At 51.5% G+C, this 18,543-nt stretch overlaps 1 protein-coding gene across 1 annotated transcript in view; it reads right to left on the bottom strand.

Moving 5' to 3' along the window:
• Nucleotides 1–18,543, bottom strand: part of LOC147121207 (ciliary microtubule inner protein 6-like) — a 123,991-nt gene that overhangs the window by 29,838 nt on the left and 75,610 nt on the right. Inside the window, exon 3 of the mRNA XM_085981342.1 lies at nucleotides 1,089–1,248. Within this exon, the coding sequence (XP_085837468.1) occupies nucleotides 1,089–1,248 (160 nt within the window). The remainder of the gene's footprint in view (nucleotides 1–1,088; nucleotides 1,249–18,543) is intronic.

The raw sequence follows: 18,543 nt of genomic DNA, 5'->3' as shown, positions 1-18,543 counted from the left end.
CTTTTCTGGGCCACGTCCAGCGATCGCGCAGTGGCCACTGCCTTTTTTAAGTCCAGGACCTCCTTCTCCAGCAGTCTCTGCCGGATATAATTCGATTTGAGACCCGTGATGAAGGAATCGTGGAGCAATTCATCAGAGTACGCGTTGGCCGTCACGGCCTTGCAGTTACAGTCCCAGACCAGGTCCTTTAGGCCCTGTAAGAAATCGTCCATTGATTCCTCTGGTCACTGCCTGCGTGTAGCCAGCAGATGTCTGGCGTACACTTCGTTTACCGGCCTCTGGTATTGGGCCTTCAGGATAGTGATGGCCTCCGTGTAAGAGGTGGCGTCCCGGATGAACGAATAAATCCGATGACTTACGCGAGTAGTCAGTAGACTCAGTTTATCTACCTCGCTAGCGGATGAGGCCCCCGCGAAGAGTTCGAAGCATTTGAGCCAGTGTCCAAATTGATTTGATGCTTCAGCAGAATGTGGATCCAAGTCCAGACACTCTGGTTTTAGGAGTCGATCCATCCTAGTATTCTTTAGTGATTAAAATTGATGGGCCTTCAATAACCACAAAACTAGAAGTTATAGACTTAAACAAGTTGGCTTTTAATCACTAAGATCAGAGCTAACATCTCAACACGCTGACTGGTTCACAGGAATGAGTCATACAGATCCTGGGATCTTTATGTAAGAGAAGTCAGGGGCGGAGCCAAGAGCCAAGACCTGGAACCTCCCAGGTTAGTCGGGAAAGAGGAAGTGAAACTATACACAGTGGGGGAGGGTAATATACATGAGTGCAAAACGAATACAGGATCAAGCCAAACAGATTTCATTCCAAGCATGTTGCTTCAATTCCTTCCTCCCCTCCCACCCCCTTGTCTCTGCACCTGCTTAATATGTTACATCTCCAGCTTTTTCCAGTTCTGATGAAGGATCCCAGACCTGAAACATTAACTCTGTTTCTCTCTCCACGGATGCTGCCTGGCCTGCTGAATCTTTCCAGCGTTTTCTGTTTTTCTTTTCTTTATGATTATCACAGATAATTAATTTCAGAAGACTTTGAATAAGTAGTACAATCTTTCCACTAAGATACCTGCTTACCTATGCCTGAACAAGGATATTTGTTTGGATTGCATCCATGTCTTGTTTGCAGGTGAGGTTTAGAGGTGAAGTTCTGGAAATCATGCCTTTGGGTGCTTTCCAAGCTGTAAGTTGGTACGTGCTGCATCAGAAATGGTGATTCATGTGTCATCCACTGAAACTGTGAAACAATAACAAAGCAGTGGACAAAAGGTCTTGTAATGTTCATCTTTATTCTCCTTCCTTACAGCGCTCCTAGAATGTGATAAGGGACTTCCGGTATACCATGTAATTTTCCTGCATTCCATCTGCTGATTTGCTTCTTCAGGAATGTAAGCATGCCGGGAAATAGGATGGGAACAATTAAGCGGTTTCCCATATTTCTTTCTCTTATTTGTAGATACTAAAATGTTGTAATGTAAAATATGTAACTCATTGGTTCTGTCTCGTCACCACCCTTTCTCTGTGCTTTTCCTGTTTGCTTCCATTTCTGTTTTTACTTAGCTTCAGAATTAAGGCTATAAGAAACGTTAAGCGATGAGAAAAAGGCAATTGGATTTACCCCTCGTACATTAACTTCCTCATCATGAGATCTAATTGAATTTTAAATAAACTCAATGTTTTGATTTCTGTTGCCCTGCTTTGTGAATTATTCAAATATTCATCACTCTTTGAATAAAGAATAATTTTCCTTTATTAACTTAACTATACACTCATTTCTATTATGTCCTTTGATCTTATTTTCTTGCCACGCTTGGAATGAATAATCAGGATTTTACCCAATCTGTACCATTTAGTATTTTAGATATTTCAGTGAGAACCATCCTTAACCGACTTCTTTCCAGTCTGTAAGGGCTCAATTTTGCCACTGCTGCGGGCTGGGTGCGTGTCAGCCACCTTTCATGTTAGCCACCCGACTTGAATTTGATGTGGGAAAAATATGCGATTTTCTCTTAATTGGGCAATTGATTTCCAGCGTGTGGGAACCCCTGGCCCACTTAGTCTTTCCATCCTGAAAGTCGCTTCCGATGATGTCATCAGTGCTGCTGGATTTAAGGCCTGCAAGCAGCCTTGCTTCTTCTGCAGACTGTAAACCTTATGCCCTTTGCTGTGATAGATTCCTCCAGCTAATATGTCCAGCAATAGGCCAAAGTTTGCACCAAGGTTCGATGACGCCGCCCTGCAAGCTCTGGTGGAGGGAGCAAGAAGAAATAAGGAGGTGCTCTTCCCTTCCTCAGGGAGGAAGAAGCCTCCCCAGCAGACGAAAGCTGGATGCAAGTGGCCCAGGAGGTCAACTCTTTCTCTATGTGCCGCAAAACCTGGCTGCAGTGCAGGAAGAGGTTTCATGACCTTCTGCGCACTGGAAAAGTGAGTATGACTTTCTCATCACCCTCACTCTGATCCCCATTGCCTCTCCTCACCAGCACTCAGCTTTGACAACCTCTTCCTCCACATCCCACTTGACACTGACATCCCTGCACCCTTACCCATTCCCTCTCTCTCTACGGTCACATTCACCTAACTATTCGACTATGCAGCCCTCACATTCCCTAGCGCTGTGATGCTATGAAAACAACTGACAACACACAGGGAGGGCCCTTGGTCTTGCCACCTCACTCCATCTTTGTCTCCTTCTAACCATCAATGATATGGATTCTCTGCACTCACTCCTTCATTCTCACTCAAACTCCACTTGTCTCCCTCATTGCAGGAAAAGAGAGCTCACAATAAGAGGGAAAGAGCGAGGACAGGAGGAGGGCCACCCTCAATAGCCCAGCTCACCCCCTGGGAGGAGGCGGCCCTGGAGATTGTGGGAGTGGAGGAGGATGCGCAAGTGGGGGATGGACAGACGGGTGCATCAGAGCAAGCTGGTGACAGAATAGTTTATCATCTCTCTCACTGACATTGCATGAGTCACTGATAAAGATTCTGATGCTCTAACAGATTGACTTTTGATCATCTGCAATATTCAATGTGCATGTAACTTTGGCCTCATATCTCTGACACTTTCCTTTACTCCCTCACAGGACCATCAAAAGCCCCCGTCCCCACTATCCAGGAGGAACAGCCTGAGCCTCCAGACTCCTCAGAGGAAGCTGCAACCTCTGAGGGTGCAGAGTCAGCAGAATTCAGCGCACCCAGCACCAGCGCAGACACACTCACCTCGGTGGGACCTTCGCGAGATAAAGTAGTGTTGGCACCTGGTGTATCACAGCTCACAAGTGAGCATCAGCAGATGGTGGAGACAGGGACAGCAGTGGAGAGTCCGAGTCGGAGGGCGCAGGACTCTGCCAGCTCGGCTCACCTGCATGTCGACCTTCTGCCTCCGGGTCCATCCAGAAGAAGAGCGGTGCTGGAACTCCAGGAAGAGGTGCAGAAGTCTCTGGCAGGTTTTGTCTCCAGAATCGCTGCGAGTGCAGAGCAAATGGAGGAGTCCATCGCTAACATGAGCAGAGCCTTTGTGGAGGCATTGGCACATGAACACATCACCACGGAAAGGATGGCAACCTCCATGGTAAGGCTGGCTACCATAGAGGAGAGGATGGCTACGTCCATGGAGGAGCTTAGTCGCCAGGGTATGGAAAACATGGTATTTGTTCAGAATAGACTGACATCTCTTGAGGAGCGATTGTAAGATTCGAAATTTTCATTAATAATCACGCAGTAAAATAGGGTTAATAAGACAGTTTTATTGACCAAAAGAAGCTTGTACAGAGAAACCTTTGATAAAAGGGCACACAAAATGGCCGCCGGACCTCGTGACCAGCTTCTGGGACCATTTGACTTTCTGCTACTGCAAGTCAGACAGGCTTGTGGATTGAGGACATTAAGCCGCGAAAACCAGTTTCGGGAAACCGAAACTCAGGGAACTGAGCATACATATTGATTAGATTATAAGTACAGGACAGTTTTGGGTAGCAGGATGAGGCCCATCAAGAAATGGGCGGACAATTGAACGAACACTTAAACCCATTTACTGTACAAAGAAAAGCCGTTTAACAGCCATCAAGGGCAACCTCCAGACCGATCAATATACAAACCAAGTTACGGTGACAAAGCAAAGACATTATCAGCCCAGGAAGGCCAGTTAAGCTATCACCGGCTCCCGTTACGAAGACAAAACGCCCCTGCAGAGAATTCTGCCCGCCAAAAATATTACAAAGACAGGACTATGATTTGGCGGGAGATAAGAATGTCCCAAAAAGGTATAACTGTGGATTGAAAGGTCGATCAGTGGCTTCACTTCGGTTTTCATTTCTTCAACGCTTCGGGACAGACTCTTCGGTTAAGGCAGCACTTTGGTTTCGGAACGTGGTCGGTGTTCGGCCAGGCAAGGCTCGGCCATGACGGGAAGACGACGAGGGTGGCCCGGGTACTTTTGTCGGGAGATCATCGACGACCCAGGCCGAAGGAGAAGACACCCTCGGGAAAAACAACGATCCAGGCCGGAGATAAAAGGACACTCCGGGCCCAGCACTCTAGTGCCTCAACATCCCATCGGTAACGGATTCTCACAGGTGCATTCAGTGCTTCAACATCACGTCGGTAATGGATTCATCCGTGGCGAGCGCTCACCAAGGCTGTATCGGCAGCCTCATCGCGGGAGAACCAAGAGGAAAACAAGCTGCGGCAGAAGTTTCCAAATCCACGTGACGACGGAAAGCTGTGCCAAAAAGGCTGCGAACCCCTTTTCGCAATTCTGAAAGTGGTGAGCATGATCCCGAGTTCCTCAAGTCGAAACTTAGTTAGGTCTAGGGGAGGGGGTTAAGGGTAGTTGTAATGTGTTACCCCTTTTACGATGTGCCATGTGTTCCCCATTTCCATAGAGTTAAGTTCATAGATGTGTGCATGCTTGTAGTAGCTTTAATCTGTGCTTATGACATGTATTTTATAATGCTGCAAACTGTTTAATAAAAGCATCCATTTCGTGCTATTCAAACTGGTCTATTGAGTTTTCTCTGCACTACAGTTCCCTGCACCTAAGTCCAAGGTCTAGAACCGTAGGGAAGAGTGGGTCGAACCACTCAAGGGTAATTATTGCAAGAAGCCTGGCAGGAGACCAGAGCAAGCAAGAGAAACCCCCTACAGAGATGGCGACCGCGGCAGGATCTTGGCAGCAGGAATGTAGTGTTTTAGATCAAGGTCTGAATAAACGAAATGTGATGGATGAGAGAATAGCGGACTATGTTTTTGGGAAGGTAAACCTTACAAAACAGTGGATATCTGACCTATTAAGAGATAGGCGCCCGCTAGACGCAGCCATCAAATGGACAGAAAGCAAAGAGCACAAAAGATCTGTAGAAAAGGCGGTCTGGCTGATGTGCTACAAGAAGCAAGTCCAGCTTTTGGACCAAGTCGTTGTAGCACAGACAGCCCAGATAAAAGGGTTACTAGCAGAAGTAGAGGAAAAGGTTGCGGGAGGTCAGAAACTGATTGAATCGCTTAACGCGCTGAATCAGGAACGCCAATCCGTAACTCACCACCATGAGACCAGGATAGATTACTTGGAGTGTCAGGTCGTTGAGGCCAAGGCCAGTGAAGGTAGAATGAGAGACAGGTGTTTCCGCCTAGCTAAGCAGGTAGAGACACAGGAGGAAAGTATTCTGGGAGCTAGGGCAGCATACAAGATGGCCATGGAGGATAGGTCTGAGAACACCGACCATAGCGCTTGCCACAGGGAGCTAGAGGACCTGAGAACGGCCCTAGCGAAGGCAAACGGCTTGGTGTGCCTCATAAACCCACCAGCGAGCCAGCTACTGTTAGCCAAGGAATCCAAAAGACCGATTCCGCAAGAGGCAGTTGGGGTACCAATCCCCGAGCCCTCGGCACCTCCCGCCTATACTGAGTCTTGGACTCCGGGGAAGGAAACGGTGTAGTTAGACAAAGAGGTTCCTGAGGTAGAGCAACCCCAGGTAGTAGAGTCGGGGCCGGCGCCGATGTGTCCAACTCGACACCGGAGGCTCGGTCCGGGCGTAGTGGATGGCGAGGATGGACCCCTCGTGAATCAGATCATAATGCCCCACAGCGCACAACAGCTGAGGGCAATGATAAGTCACATCCCAAAACTCTCCGAGTCAGGAGATCCCTCCGTTCATTTTAGGGACGTGGAGCAGACCGCAGCAGTTAATGACTGCGACGGGGTTGAACAGTCCAAAATGCTGCTGTTCTCCCTGGACAGCTCGCTCCTCCAGTGTCTCCCTGACGAGAGCAGGAGAGGGCACAAGGCGTATGAGGAGTTACGGGACGAGATCCTGGAGATTATAGGGGAGGGTGACGGAAGTCCGTTCCTCCGATTGGAAAGGACGATACAGCTAGAGGGAGAACCCCCACGGGTTTTTGCCGGAAGGTTGTGGCCAGTGTATCGGCGCAGCTGCCCGGGCGGGCCGGCCCGGGCTGGGCTGAATAATGACCAAAGGGCTCATTGGCTCCGGTGCCTGGTCGCCAATTGCTTGCCACAGGTGAGGGAGCAGGCCAAAACATGGTTTGACCCCACTAACCCCCGCTCCACGGAGGAACTAGTACTTGATCAGCTCACGATAAGTTACAGGAACGACAAGAGTAGGGATGTGCCTTCCTCAAAGGGAAAGGTGCATGAGGCGAGGCCTGTAGCTCCTGCTAAAAAGGAATGGCATCAGGAGGGGAATCGCCCTCCCCAAGCCAAGAGCAGTTGTTACGGGTGTGGGAAGGAGGGTCATTGGCGCCGGGACTGTAAAAATCCCTGGAAGGATTTAAAGGGAAAAACTCCCTCAGCCCCAGCCCAAACGCCCATCCGGGAGAAAGGAGCCGATGTGTCGATCCATCCCGATGCGATCGAGTCGGTTTTAGAGGCAATGCGGTCTCTAATGACCTCGCAGGGGAAAGTGGCAGTCGCCAACAGCCCTGTTGCTCCCCCAACCCCAACCGAAGCGCCCAAATGACTGAAGCCCGCGCAGCCCGTCTACCTGTGTCCGCTCCGCTATGACGCGTGGAGAAGACCCGTTGTGGAGATGGAGGTGGAGAAGGAAAAGGGTAGTTAACTGTTGGATACGGGAGCATCATGTACCGTGATCCACACAGCTAAACCTTTTGCCTCACCTCTGTCTACCCAGGCTCCATTCTCAGTAGCGGGTTTCACAGGCAAAGAACAGGCTGGCGCGTACTCCATCCCGCTCTCCATTCATTTGGGAGCACTCCACACCACATGGACGTGTATCCTGTTGAAGTGGAATGAGGGGGGTGGTGAAGGCACCTCGGGTCTGATTTCTTGGTGGAACACGAGATCCTCGTGGACCTCAGAAATCACTGTCTCTGGGGAGCCGAGAATGGGTTAGGTAAGGTAGTCGTGATCCCAGGGAAGGGAGAAAAGGGGACCCTGTGCACCATGAAGCCGTCAGGGGGTTACGACCTCGAGCTTATGGTCGCGGACGTCCCAACGGACTTGCAGGCATGTGTGTCGGACAATCTGACCGCATTTGCCACCCACAAGCACGACTGTGGGAGAGTCACCGGGTTTGAGGTCAGCGTAGACGGGGACCCCATGATCCGACCCCAAAAGCAGTATAACTTCCCCAAGGAGGCAGAACCCGACATGGAGATAGCAATATCTTCATTGGTGCAGCAGGGCGTGCTGAGGCCAATAGCCACTCACGTGAACTCCCCATTATGGCCGGTAAAGAAGCCGGACAATTCGTGGAGGGCTACGGTGGACTATAGAGTCCTCAACAGTAACATCCCAGCCTGCGCGCCCACGGTAGCAGCAGTTGCCGACCTAATAGGGAGTATTCCAGCATCGGCGACCACGTTCACGGTGCTGGATATCTCGAACGGTTTTTGGTCCATTCCGCTGCGGTGGGAGGATCAGTACAAGTTTGCCTTTACTTTTAAAGGGCAACAGTACACTTGGAACTGCTTGCCACAGGGTTTTCACAACAGCCCCAGCATTTTCCATCAGTGCATGGCAGGAAGTTTAAAGGAATTTAGCCAGCCCAATCAGATAGTGCAGTATGTGGACGACTTGCTCCTGTTCACGGACTCAAGAGAGGAGCATGGCCCACTATTAGCCGAACTATTGGAGCTATTGGAAAGGAAGGGTTTCAAAGTAAACCCAAAGAAAGCACGGATCGGCCAGCAAGAGGTGAAATTCCTGGGTCTGGCCATCCGAGCTGAGGAAAGAGCCATAGATAAGGCTAGGCGGGAATCGGTGCAAGACTTGCCGATTCCCAACACAGTAACGGGTGTGAGGTCCTTTTTGGGACTGACCGGGTACTGCAGAGATTTCATCGAGGACTATGCAGCCACAGCAGCCCCGCTACTCCGACTCTTACACAAGGGGGTCGAGTGGTCTTGGGATGAGGGTTGTCAGGCAGCATTCGAGAAGTTGAAAAGGGATCTGCAGACCGCGCCAGCCCTAGGGGCCATAGATGGGGGGGGGGGAGGAGTTTTTCCTGGAAGTAGCCGCTAGTGGGGACAGCCTGAGTGCCGTGCTGCTCCAGGAGCGACACGGCAAGCTGAGACCAGTGGTCTATTCCTCCAGGGTGCTCACGGATGTGGAGAGGAGTTTTTCCAATTGCGAACGGCATCTCCTGGCCACGCATTGGGCTGTGAACAGATCAGTGATCTTCACAGGAACCTCTCCCCTCACTCTCCTCACCCATCACACCCCCACAAAGATGCTTCTGGATGGAAGGATTAAGGATGGGACCATAAGCAGCGCTCGGATTGCGCGCTGGACCCTCCTCCTTTCCCAGATGGATCTCAAAGTTAAAGGTCTTTGCGAGCCGAAGCTCGCGGCGAACATGGTATATCCCGGAACAGCCCATCGGTGTTCCGTCGAAGGGGTATGGGAGGTCAACATAGGTTTACGGGCCAGGATACACCCCACAGGCCGCGAGACCTACGTAGACGGTTCCAGCACGGTATCTGCTGGCGAATGACTCACAGGGTGTGGAGTTTATGACCCTACGGCAGACATTGCCCTGGCGATTAAGCTCCCCAGCACTATGAGCGCACAGCAGGCTGAACTGTCCGCGGTGGTGTACGTGGTTACCCACCCCGAGATCTTCCCAACCCCATACACGATTTGCTCGGACAGCATGTTCACATGCAATTCGTGCATGGAGTACCTCGCCATCTGGTCCCACCGCGGATATACCTCCGCGGACGGGCGACCTTTAACCGTTAAGCCCTTGCTGGAAAAGATCCTGGCAGCAGTGGGGGAGGAAGGGGAGGTGTTCATCCACAAGGTGAAGGCTCATTCCACCACAGAACCCCGCAGTCAGGGCAACCAGCATTCGGATGCGCTAGCCAGGGAGGGTGCCCGCAACGGCATTTTCTGGGACCCCAATGGACCCGGACCCATGGCAGCGATCCGAGGCAGGGAGGGGACTCCAGGGAACACAGGGGTGACACCGCCCCTAGGCCTAAAGACCGTCCAAACCCTGGATCCCGCCCTAAAAACAGTCCTCAAAGCCATCACTGAGGGCAAGCAGGTAGAGGGTCCGTACAGTACGGCAGCCCTCTCAGTCAAGGAAGGCATGCTGTTCCGAGAGGAACAGTGGTTTTTTAAATTTTTTTATACAGCACGGATAGAGGCCCTTCGGCCCATCGTGTCCGCGCCGGCCATCACGCCCTGTCTAATCTAATCCCATATTCCAGCATTTGGTCCGTAGCCTTGTATGCTATGGCATTTCAAGTGCTCATCCAAATGCTTCTTGAATGTTGTGAGGGTTCCAGCCTCCACAACCCTTTCGGGCAGTGAGTTCCAGACTCCAACCACCCTCTGGGTGAAAAAGTTCTTTCTCAAATCCCCTCTAAACCTCCCGCCCTTTACCTTGAATCTATGCCCCCTAGTTATTGACCCTTCTACTAAGGGAAAAAGCTCCTTAGTATCAATCCTATCTATGCCCCTCATAATTTTGTACACCTCAATCATGTCCCCCCTCAGCCTCCTCTGCTCCAAGGAAAACAAACCCAATCTGCCCAGTCTCTCTTCATAGCTGAAGCGTTCCAGCCCTGGTAGCATCCTGGTGAATCTCCTCTGCACCCTCTCCAAAGCTATCACATCCTTCCTGTAGTGTGGCGACCAGAACTGCACACAGTATTCCAGCTGTGGCCTAACCAGTGTTTTATACAGCTCCATCATAACCTCCTTGCTCTTATATTCTATGCCTCGGCTAATGAAGGCAAGTATCCCATATGCCTTTTTTACCACCTTATCCACCTGTTCCGCCGCCTTCAGGGATCTGTGTACTTGCACACCCAGATCCCTCTGACCCTCCGTCTTGCCTAGGGTCTTACCATTCATTGTGTATTCCCTTGCCTTGTTAGTCCCCCAAAGTGCATCACCTCGCACTTTTCCGGGTTAAATTTCATTTGCCACTGTTCCGCCCATCTGACCAACCCATCGATATTGTCCTGCAGACTGAGACTACCCTCCTCGCTATTTACCACCCTACCAATTTTTGTATCATCCGCGAACTTACTGATCATACCTTTTACATTCATATCCAAGTCATTAATATAGACCACAAACAGCAAGGGACCCAGCACCGATCCCTGTGGTACCCCACTGGCCACAGGCTTCCAGTCACAAAAACAACCTTCGACCATCACCCTCTGCCTTCTGCCACTAAGCCAGTTTTTTATCCAACGTGCCAAGGCCCCCTGGATTCCATGGGCTCTTACCTTCTTGACCAGTCTCCTGTGCGGGACTTTATCGAAGGCCTTACTGAAATCCATGTATACCACAACCACTGCGTTGCCCTCATCCACACACCTAGTCACCCCCTCAAAAAATTCAATCAAATTAGTCAGACATGATCTTCCCTTGACAAAGCCATGTTGACTATCCCTGATTAATCCTTGCCTCTCCAAGTGGAGACTGATTTTGTCCCTCAGAATTTTTTCCAATAATTTTCCCACCACTGATGTTAGGCTCACTGGCCTGTAGTTCCCCAGTTTTTCCCTACTCCCCTTCTTGAATAATGGAACTACATTAGCTGTTCTCCAGTCCTCTGGCACATCCCCTGTGGCCAGAGAGGTTCTGAATATGTGTGTTAGAGCCCCCGCAATCTCTTCCTTTGCCTCACACAGCAGCCTGGGATACATTTCGTCCGGGCCTGGGGATTTATCCATTTTTAGGCCTGCTAAAACCGCCAATACCTCCTCCCTCTCGAGGTTAATGTGTTCGAGCATATCACAGTCCCCCCACCCTATTTCTATGTCTACATCGTCCCTCTCCATAGTGAAAACAGATGCAAAAAATTCATTTAGAACCCCTCCTACATCTTCTGGCTCCACACACAGATTGCCACTTTTGTCCCTAATGGGCCCTATTTTTTCCCTCGTTATCCTCTTACCCTTAATCTATATATATAAAGCGGCTCTTCTGTCTGTCCCGATGTCTGTCTGTCTGTCCCGATGTCTGTCTGTTCTCTATACGTTTGAAAGTTACAGAGCGTACCGACGCGCGCGTCGCCTCAAAAGAAAGCTTGCGATTCCGGACCGGTCATAGGCGTATTTACGTTTCGGCCGGACAAAAACCGCGCCCGCGGTATCCGAAAAACGTTCAGCCTTCCGCTCATTAGCATCTCATTAGCGACCGTGTGACGTCGAGGTCGACCAATCGGACGGCGGGTTCCTTCCTACAGTTGAGTGTCGAGTGACTCGACGATTGACCAATCCTACGCTTCGGTGACCTGACCGGTCGACCAATCGGTGCGTGTGTGGGCGGGCCTTATCCTTCTGAACTGAGGTGAGTGGCCGCCATCTTGATTTTTCACAATTTTTTCCCCACACTTTCAGTGTGTTAGGGAAGTAAGGTAAATATTTTAATGATGTGTTAGGGAATTAAATAACAATTTAATAGGTGGGGGGGAGAGCCTCGGGAAATCGCGGGGGGGGAGAGCCTTGGGAAATCGCGGGGGGGGAGAGCCTCGGGAAATCGCGGGGGGGGGGAGAGCCTCGGGAAATCGCGGGGGGGGGGAGAGCCTCGGGAAATCGCGGGGGGGGGAGAGCCTCGGGAAATCGCGGGGGGGAGAGCCTCGGGAAATCGCGGGGGGGGGGGAGAGCTGATGAGTTTAAAAAAAAGAGGCCGCCAGTTGCGCGGCCGCCTTGACAACGGCACGCATTCGCACGGCCCCCGTTACCCCGGCAACGGAGCACGCCAGCGGTCTTGCCTGCTCCCCGCGGGCTGCCTCGCGCCGCCCGCACTGACCGCGCATGCGCCACCCGCACTGACCGCGCATGCGCCGCCCGCGAGAGCCCACTCCCGGCGCCGGCTGCCGCTCAGCATTCCCGCTATCGCAACGGCACCGGACCTCAGGCGCTAGGCAGGGGGAGGGGCCGGAGAGAGGGACAGAGGGGAGCAGGGGAGTGGGGGAGGGGTGGGGGTGGGCGAGGGGAGGGGAGGGAGGGAGGGAGACAGGGGAGGGGAGGGAGGGAGACAGGGGAGGGGAGGGAGGGAGAGGAGGGGAGGGAGAGAGGGGAGGGGAGGGAGGGATAGGACAGGGAGAGGACATGACAGGGAGAGGGGGGACACACACGGGCAGGGAGACCAATCGCCCCAAAATTGCCCTCGCAACGCGGGGCTCCCCAGCTAGTATACTTATAAAACATCTTAGGATTTTCCTTTATTTTGCTCGCCAGTGTTATTTCATGGCCCCTCCTTGATCTCCTCATTTCTTTTTTAAGTATCCCCCTGCACTTTTTGTACTCCTCTAGGGCTTCCTCCGTCTTTAGCCTTTTGTATCTGCCAAAAGCCCTCCTTTTTTTTCTATTCCATTCTCGTATATCCCCTGACATCCAAGGTTCCCTGTGGTTTTTGGAACCACCCTTGACCTTTACGGGAACATGTTGCCATTGTATGATCTCAATCTCCCTCCTGAAAGCCTCCCATTGCTCCGATGCGGATTTTCCTACAAGTAGCTGATCCCAGTCCATTTTGGCCAGATCCTGCCTTATCCTATTAAAATCGGCCTTCCCCCAATTTAGAACCTTTATTTCCGGCCCATCCCTGTCCTTTTCCATGACCACCTTAAATCTCACCATATTATGGTCACTGTCACCAAAGTGCTCACCTACTAGCACTTCTTCCACTTGGCCGGCCACATTCCCTAGAATTAGATCCAGTACCGCCCCCTCTCTTGTAGGACCTTCTACATGCTGGCTCAAAAAGCTCTCCTGGATGCACTTTAAGAATTCTACACCCTCTGTGCCTTTCACACTCTGACTATCCCAGTTAATATTGGGGAAGTTGAAATCCCCCATTATTATTACCCTATTATTTGCACATTTCTCTGAGATTTGCCTACATATCTGTTCCTCTATCTCCCCCTGACGGTTGTGCTGCAGCAGCACCAGAGGGAATTCCTTCAACTGGCCCATGAGGGTCCAGGGGCAGGACACCCCGGGCCTGAGGTTACCTGGCAACGGGTAGAGCAGGCGGGATGGTGGCCGGGACTTCGAGACGATGTCCGCGAGTTCTGTGCAAGTTGTCTTGTGTGCGCCGCGAACAACCCAGACCCCCAGAAAAGGAAGGTGCCTATGGGGCACATCAGGAGGGTAGAGGGACCATGGCAGTCGATACAGGTCGACTACATAGGGCCCCTGCCCACCGCACAGGGAGGCTATAAGTACTGCCTTGTCCTGGTGGATGTGTTTACCAAGTGGGTAGAAGCCTTCCCGTGTAGAACAGCTACGGCGCTGGGTACTGCTAAGATCTTGGTCCGGGAAGTGTTCTCATGGTGGGGGCTCCCCCGTTTTGTGGAGTCCGACCGAGGGAGTCAGTTCACCGGTCAAGTGATGCAGAACACCTTCATGCTCTTGGGCATCGAAGGGAAGTGGCACGTAACGTACAATCCCCAGTCATCCGGGATCGTTGAACGTATGAACCGGACCCTCAAGGAAAAGCTGAGGAAAGAGGTGATGGGCTCGCCCCAGAAATGGGCGGAGATCCTGCCTCTAATCCTCATGGGGATCCGGGCCAGCCAGTCCAAAAGTACGGGGCACTCCCCGCACGAGTTAATGACTGGAAGGATCATGCGAACACCCACCCATGTACTAGCCCCGGTGCTCACCGAGGGCCAGCTCCAAGAGGTGAATCGGGACAAGTTCATCCAAACCCTCTTGGAGCGCCTGAAACGGATTTATGAGCAAGCGGCTGGGAACATGGGGAGACAGTATCAGGGCAATCGACTGTTGCTGGAACCTCGTAAGCAGCAAGAGTGGGAAGTCGGAGACCAGGTCATGGTTAGGAACTATGCCCGAGTAGGGAGTCTTGAACCACTGTACATGGGGCCTTACAGCATTGTAGACAAGGCCAGCCCCATGGTTTATGCAGTGAAGGTACCCCGACGTACTAAATGGTTTCACATTAACCAGTGTAAACTGTTTAAGCCGGGTGCACAAGGGCCAACAACAGGGGCCAGGTCTGAGGACAAAAATCCTCAGCCTGCGACAGAGTCACAGACCACACAGGCTGGAACTGTAGCCTGCGTGAAGGGAGGAGTCATCCCATCGGAGTGGGAGGTCTCCCCTCTAGTTTGGGATTCGGACGAGGAAGAGCCCGAACAGCTCGACCCCGCCCTTGACCCGATCACGGAGGAGGAAGAGTCGGAGGACGAAGATCCCGCCCTCGACTCAAGCTTAGGGGAGGTAGGGATTGGGGGCGGAGACTCACCACCTGTAGGGACAGGTGAGGTGGAGTCAGATGCCACAGATCCCGGCCCCGGGGGGGCGGAGCCTGAGGAAAGGGAGCCGGAGCCGGCAGCTGTGGTGGGACCACAGGCTGTGACGGTGAAGGTCCCAATCCCCGGTCCGTTAGCCCTGGGAGCCTCGCCCAAGGCGCCCCCTCGTAAGTCGGTTCGGACGCCTCAGCCCAGAAAGGCTTGGCCAGATTCTCCGTATTTTCCCCAACCTCGGTCCAGGGTAGCCCCAGAAAGACACGGTTCCCGTTCAGCAGCGACAGGCTGCGGGGGATCAAAGCCGAAGGTCAGTGTAGCCCCGCCACAGGGAGCGGCACGCTGCAGCCCTCACAGGAATTAGGTAGGCCGCCCGAAGGAGGGCGGCGCTGTACATAGGTTTAGGTATGTTTAAGTTTAGGTTTAGGTAAGTTAAGTTAAGTAATTTTAATGTTAGTTTAAGGTATGTAAAGTTTAAGACGATGGGGATGTTTTAATAGGTAGTTTTCGAAGCCTGCCCAGTATGTGTGTTTGTTTGGAAGCAGGGTCAGGGGACCCGACGTCAGTTTAATTAGGCCAGCACCTATTGGGAGCCTGGCTACATCATCTTATCGGTTACAGAAACCAGGAATACAATGGAGAGGATTCTCGTGGTGCTCGCGGCGATTGGGTGCGGGCTGGCCTACCGAGGCCGCACCAAGGACGTCATCGTGTTCGGATGCTCCGGGGACACAGCCCCCATCGCGACGGATGGGACGGGGAAGCGAGAGGTTGAGGAAACCGCCACCTACTTCCACCAAGGGAGATGGCCAGGATGGCTGGGGTCGAATTCTACAGAATACTCCAGCAATTTCGGGTTTGCCTACCAAGAGACTTTGTTATCGTGTCCTCGGGTGAGGATCCTTGCACCCAGAGTCAGTGTTACCGTGGGAAGGAGGATCTGTTTGGTGTGTAATGGGAATGTACCGCTAAGTAGATGGTGGTGGCTCCGAAAGCTGGGAAAGAATATGAAGAACGCTACAATCGAGTGGGAGCGACTGGGTAACAATACCCATCGGACAATTACGGGGAGTCGCGGACAGTTACGTGTGTGTTGGGACAAATGGTGGGAACCAGATGAAGGGATATATGCCTGCATGTGGGGTTCAAAGCGCGTTTGCCCCAAGGGCATGTCCATCTTTTTCCAGAGGCAGTGGCAGGATGCATGGAAAGGGATGAGGTGGGACGTCAGCACCCGGGCGTGCGGAGTCCCATTCTCCCCGATTCCGGTAAACGCCACTGAACTCATCACCCGCCCACGCAAGCCCCTGCCCACGATTCCGGTAGCACTAGCCCAGGAAGAAGGGTGCCCCGCCACCACAAAGGGACCCGGGAATGGTTTAGTATTGGTACCCACCGGTCAGATGCTGTACCAAGGGGTACACTACGTGGTGGCCTCAGTGATTTTAAACCTCACTGAGGTACGATTGCCGGAGTGGTGTCCCAAGGAAACGGAACAATTGTACCAGGTCCTGTTAACCAGAATGTTCAGACAATTTTACGAGTTTGACTTTGCCGACATCGACAAGGCCAAATTGTACACCACACCACAGGAAGTTTTGGATCGGGTAGGGAGGCAAAGGAGGGGCACTGTAAATGACATTTTCACTGCTTTTAGTAGCGGGACGTCTGTTGTCAACGCTCTAGACAACGTGGAGCTGCAGACACAGATCAATGGTTTAAAGGCCCAGTTAAGGAACATACTGACAAACAAAAATAAGGTCGTGGGTTCTGAACTACATGAGGATCAGGCCATGACACTACACTTAAAAGAAATAATCGCTGAGCTGGAGAAACACGCTAGAATGGTAAATGCACTCATTAGGATCGGAATGCGTCCGATCAGGCTGCGCAGAACGAGGCTTGTGTGCTATACGGGGCGTGGTTACTGGGCGAGGGCCGCAGTAATCTGGAGGATTTAAAACAAGGTTTGGTCCCGTCCTGGATCAGCAACAAGCACTTGCAAGCGCTCCACCCTTTTGAGAATGCATTAAGTCCGTGCCAGCTCAGACTAGCTGCAGAGGCGTACCCAGTCCCAGTGGACTGCGGACGCTCGAATCACACTATCATGGGAATAGTGGTAAGGATGCCGGTGTTGGGTCCCACAGCAAAGCCCGCCCCGGTATACAGGGTGGAGAACATTGGAGTCATACAGGGGGGTGCGCACATTCGTTACGCAGTGGTCCCGCCTTATGTCATCAGATGGGAGCGTACGATGACAGGCACCGACCTCTCGGGGTGTCGAAGCCGGGGAGCACACATCATCCTGTGTCCCCAGCACTTGAATGCCTTTTTGAAACCACAGTGCGGGTTCAGAGCCGCTAGCGCGAAGCCGATAAATTGCACCATGGAGGCAATGGCAAAGGACCATGTGCCCCCGCAGGTGGCATATATCGGAGGTGGGACATACTGTGTTACCACTGCAGCGCCTCACTACCACCACGGACAGCACGGGTGGTGTCCGGTCAGTGATAGCAGTTTCTGTTTCAAACCCAGGGCTGAAGTTCAAGTGGCACAACAACGGATTGTCCCCATTCCTGTACCTTCCACCGTTCACCTCACTGTAAAAGAGAATTTCACAGATTTGTAGCGATTCGTTGCGCACTTTGGTTATGTCATTCCCCCTCTCCCCGAACACCTCACCAAGATTTTAAAAGCCGTAATAGTCTCACAGAAGCATTTTTACACATTAGAGCAGAAGACATTGGAGATAGGGAAAGACATATTGGACATAGTCACCCCACCATGGTGGGACCTGTTCACTAATATAGAGATCCCACCCTGGATTAGAATAGCATCCCACATCCTAGTAGTGTGTCAGGTTTTGATTGTAATATTTTTACTGTTCGTGCATTGCAAGAGAGGCAAACGCCTCCAGAGGCACGAGAACACAGGAGAATGGAGAGAACGCTATGTATGAGTGGGTGAAGAGGACACCCCAGTTTAAGCTGCTAAGTATTAAAGGATAAAGCGTCCCTCCACTCTTGGTTTTAGTTACTGTATGATTTAAGTGTGTGAATACTGTTGTGTTATAGCCGTTCAGAAGGTTTTCTGGTTTTTTTAATTAATAAAATGTGTATGCAGGTGGTGTAAGGGGTATCGGCCCCTTCACATCTGAAAGATGAATGTGTTATGGTTTAAGGTAGTACTGCCTATGATTGTCCAACTGTACACAATGTAATTTTTCTGAAATGGGAACTGCATGTGTCGTGGGGGTCATAGATAGCTAATTACCAGGAACGTTTGGATGTGGGGAATCAGGGAAAATTTGCTCACCAAGGGTTATTGATACTTTAAGCAAGCTATCAGTATCACAGGAGGGACTGTAAGATTCGAAATTTTCATTAATAATCACGCAGTAAAATAGGGTTAATAAGGCAGTTTTATTGACCAAAAGAAGCTTGTACAGAGAAACCTTTGATAAAAGGGCACACAAAATGGCCACCGGACCTCGTGACCAGCTTCTGGGACCATTTGAATTTCTGTTACTGCAAGTCAGACAGGCTTGTGGATTGAGGACATTAAGCCCGCGAAAACCAGTTTCGGGAAACCGAAACTCAGGGAACTGAGCATACATATTGATTAGATTATAAGTACAGGACAGTTTTGGGTAGCAGGATGAGGCCCATCAAGAAATGGGCGGACAATTGAACGAACACTTAAACCCATTTACTGTACAAAGAAAAGCCGTTTAACAGCCATCAAGGGCAATCTCCAGACCGATCAATATACAAACCAAGTTACGGTGACAAAGCAAAGACATTATCGGCCCAGGAAGG

This window comes from Somniosus microcephalus, chromosome 3, assembly GCF_052327205.1.
Source record: "Somniosus microcephalus isolate GS21.2 chromosome 3, FLI_Smic_1.0, whole genome shotgun sequence".
In the NCBI taxonomy this organism is placed as follows: domain Eukaryota; kingdom Metazoa; phylum Chordata; class Chondrichthyes; order Squaliformes; family Somniosidae; genus Somniosus; species Somniosus microcephalus.
Note: the sequence above shows the minus strand (reverse complement) of the source record. Positions and strands in the feature narration are given on the sequence as shown.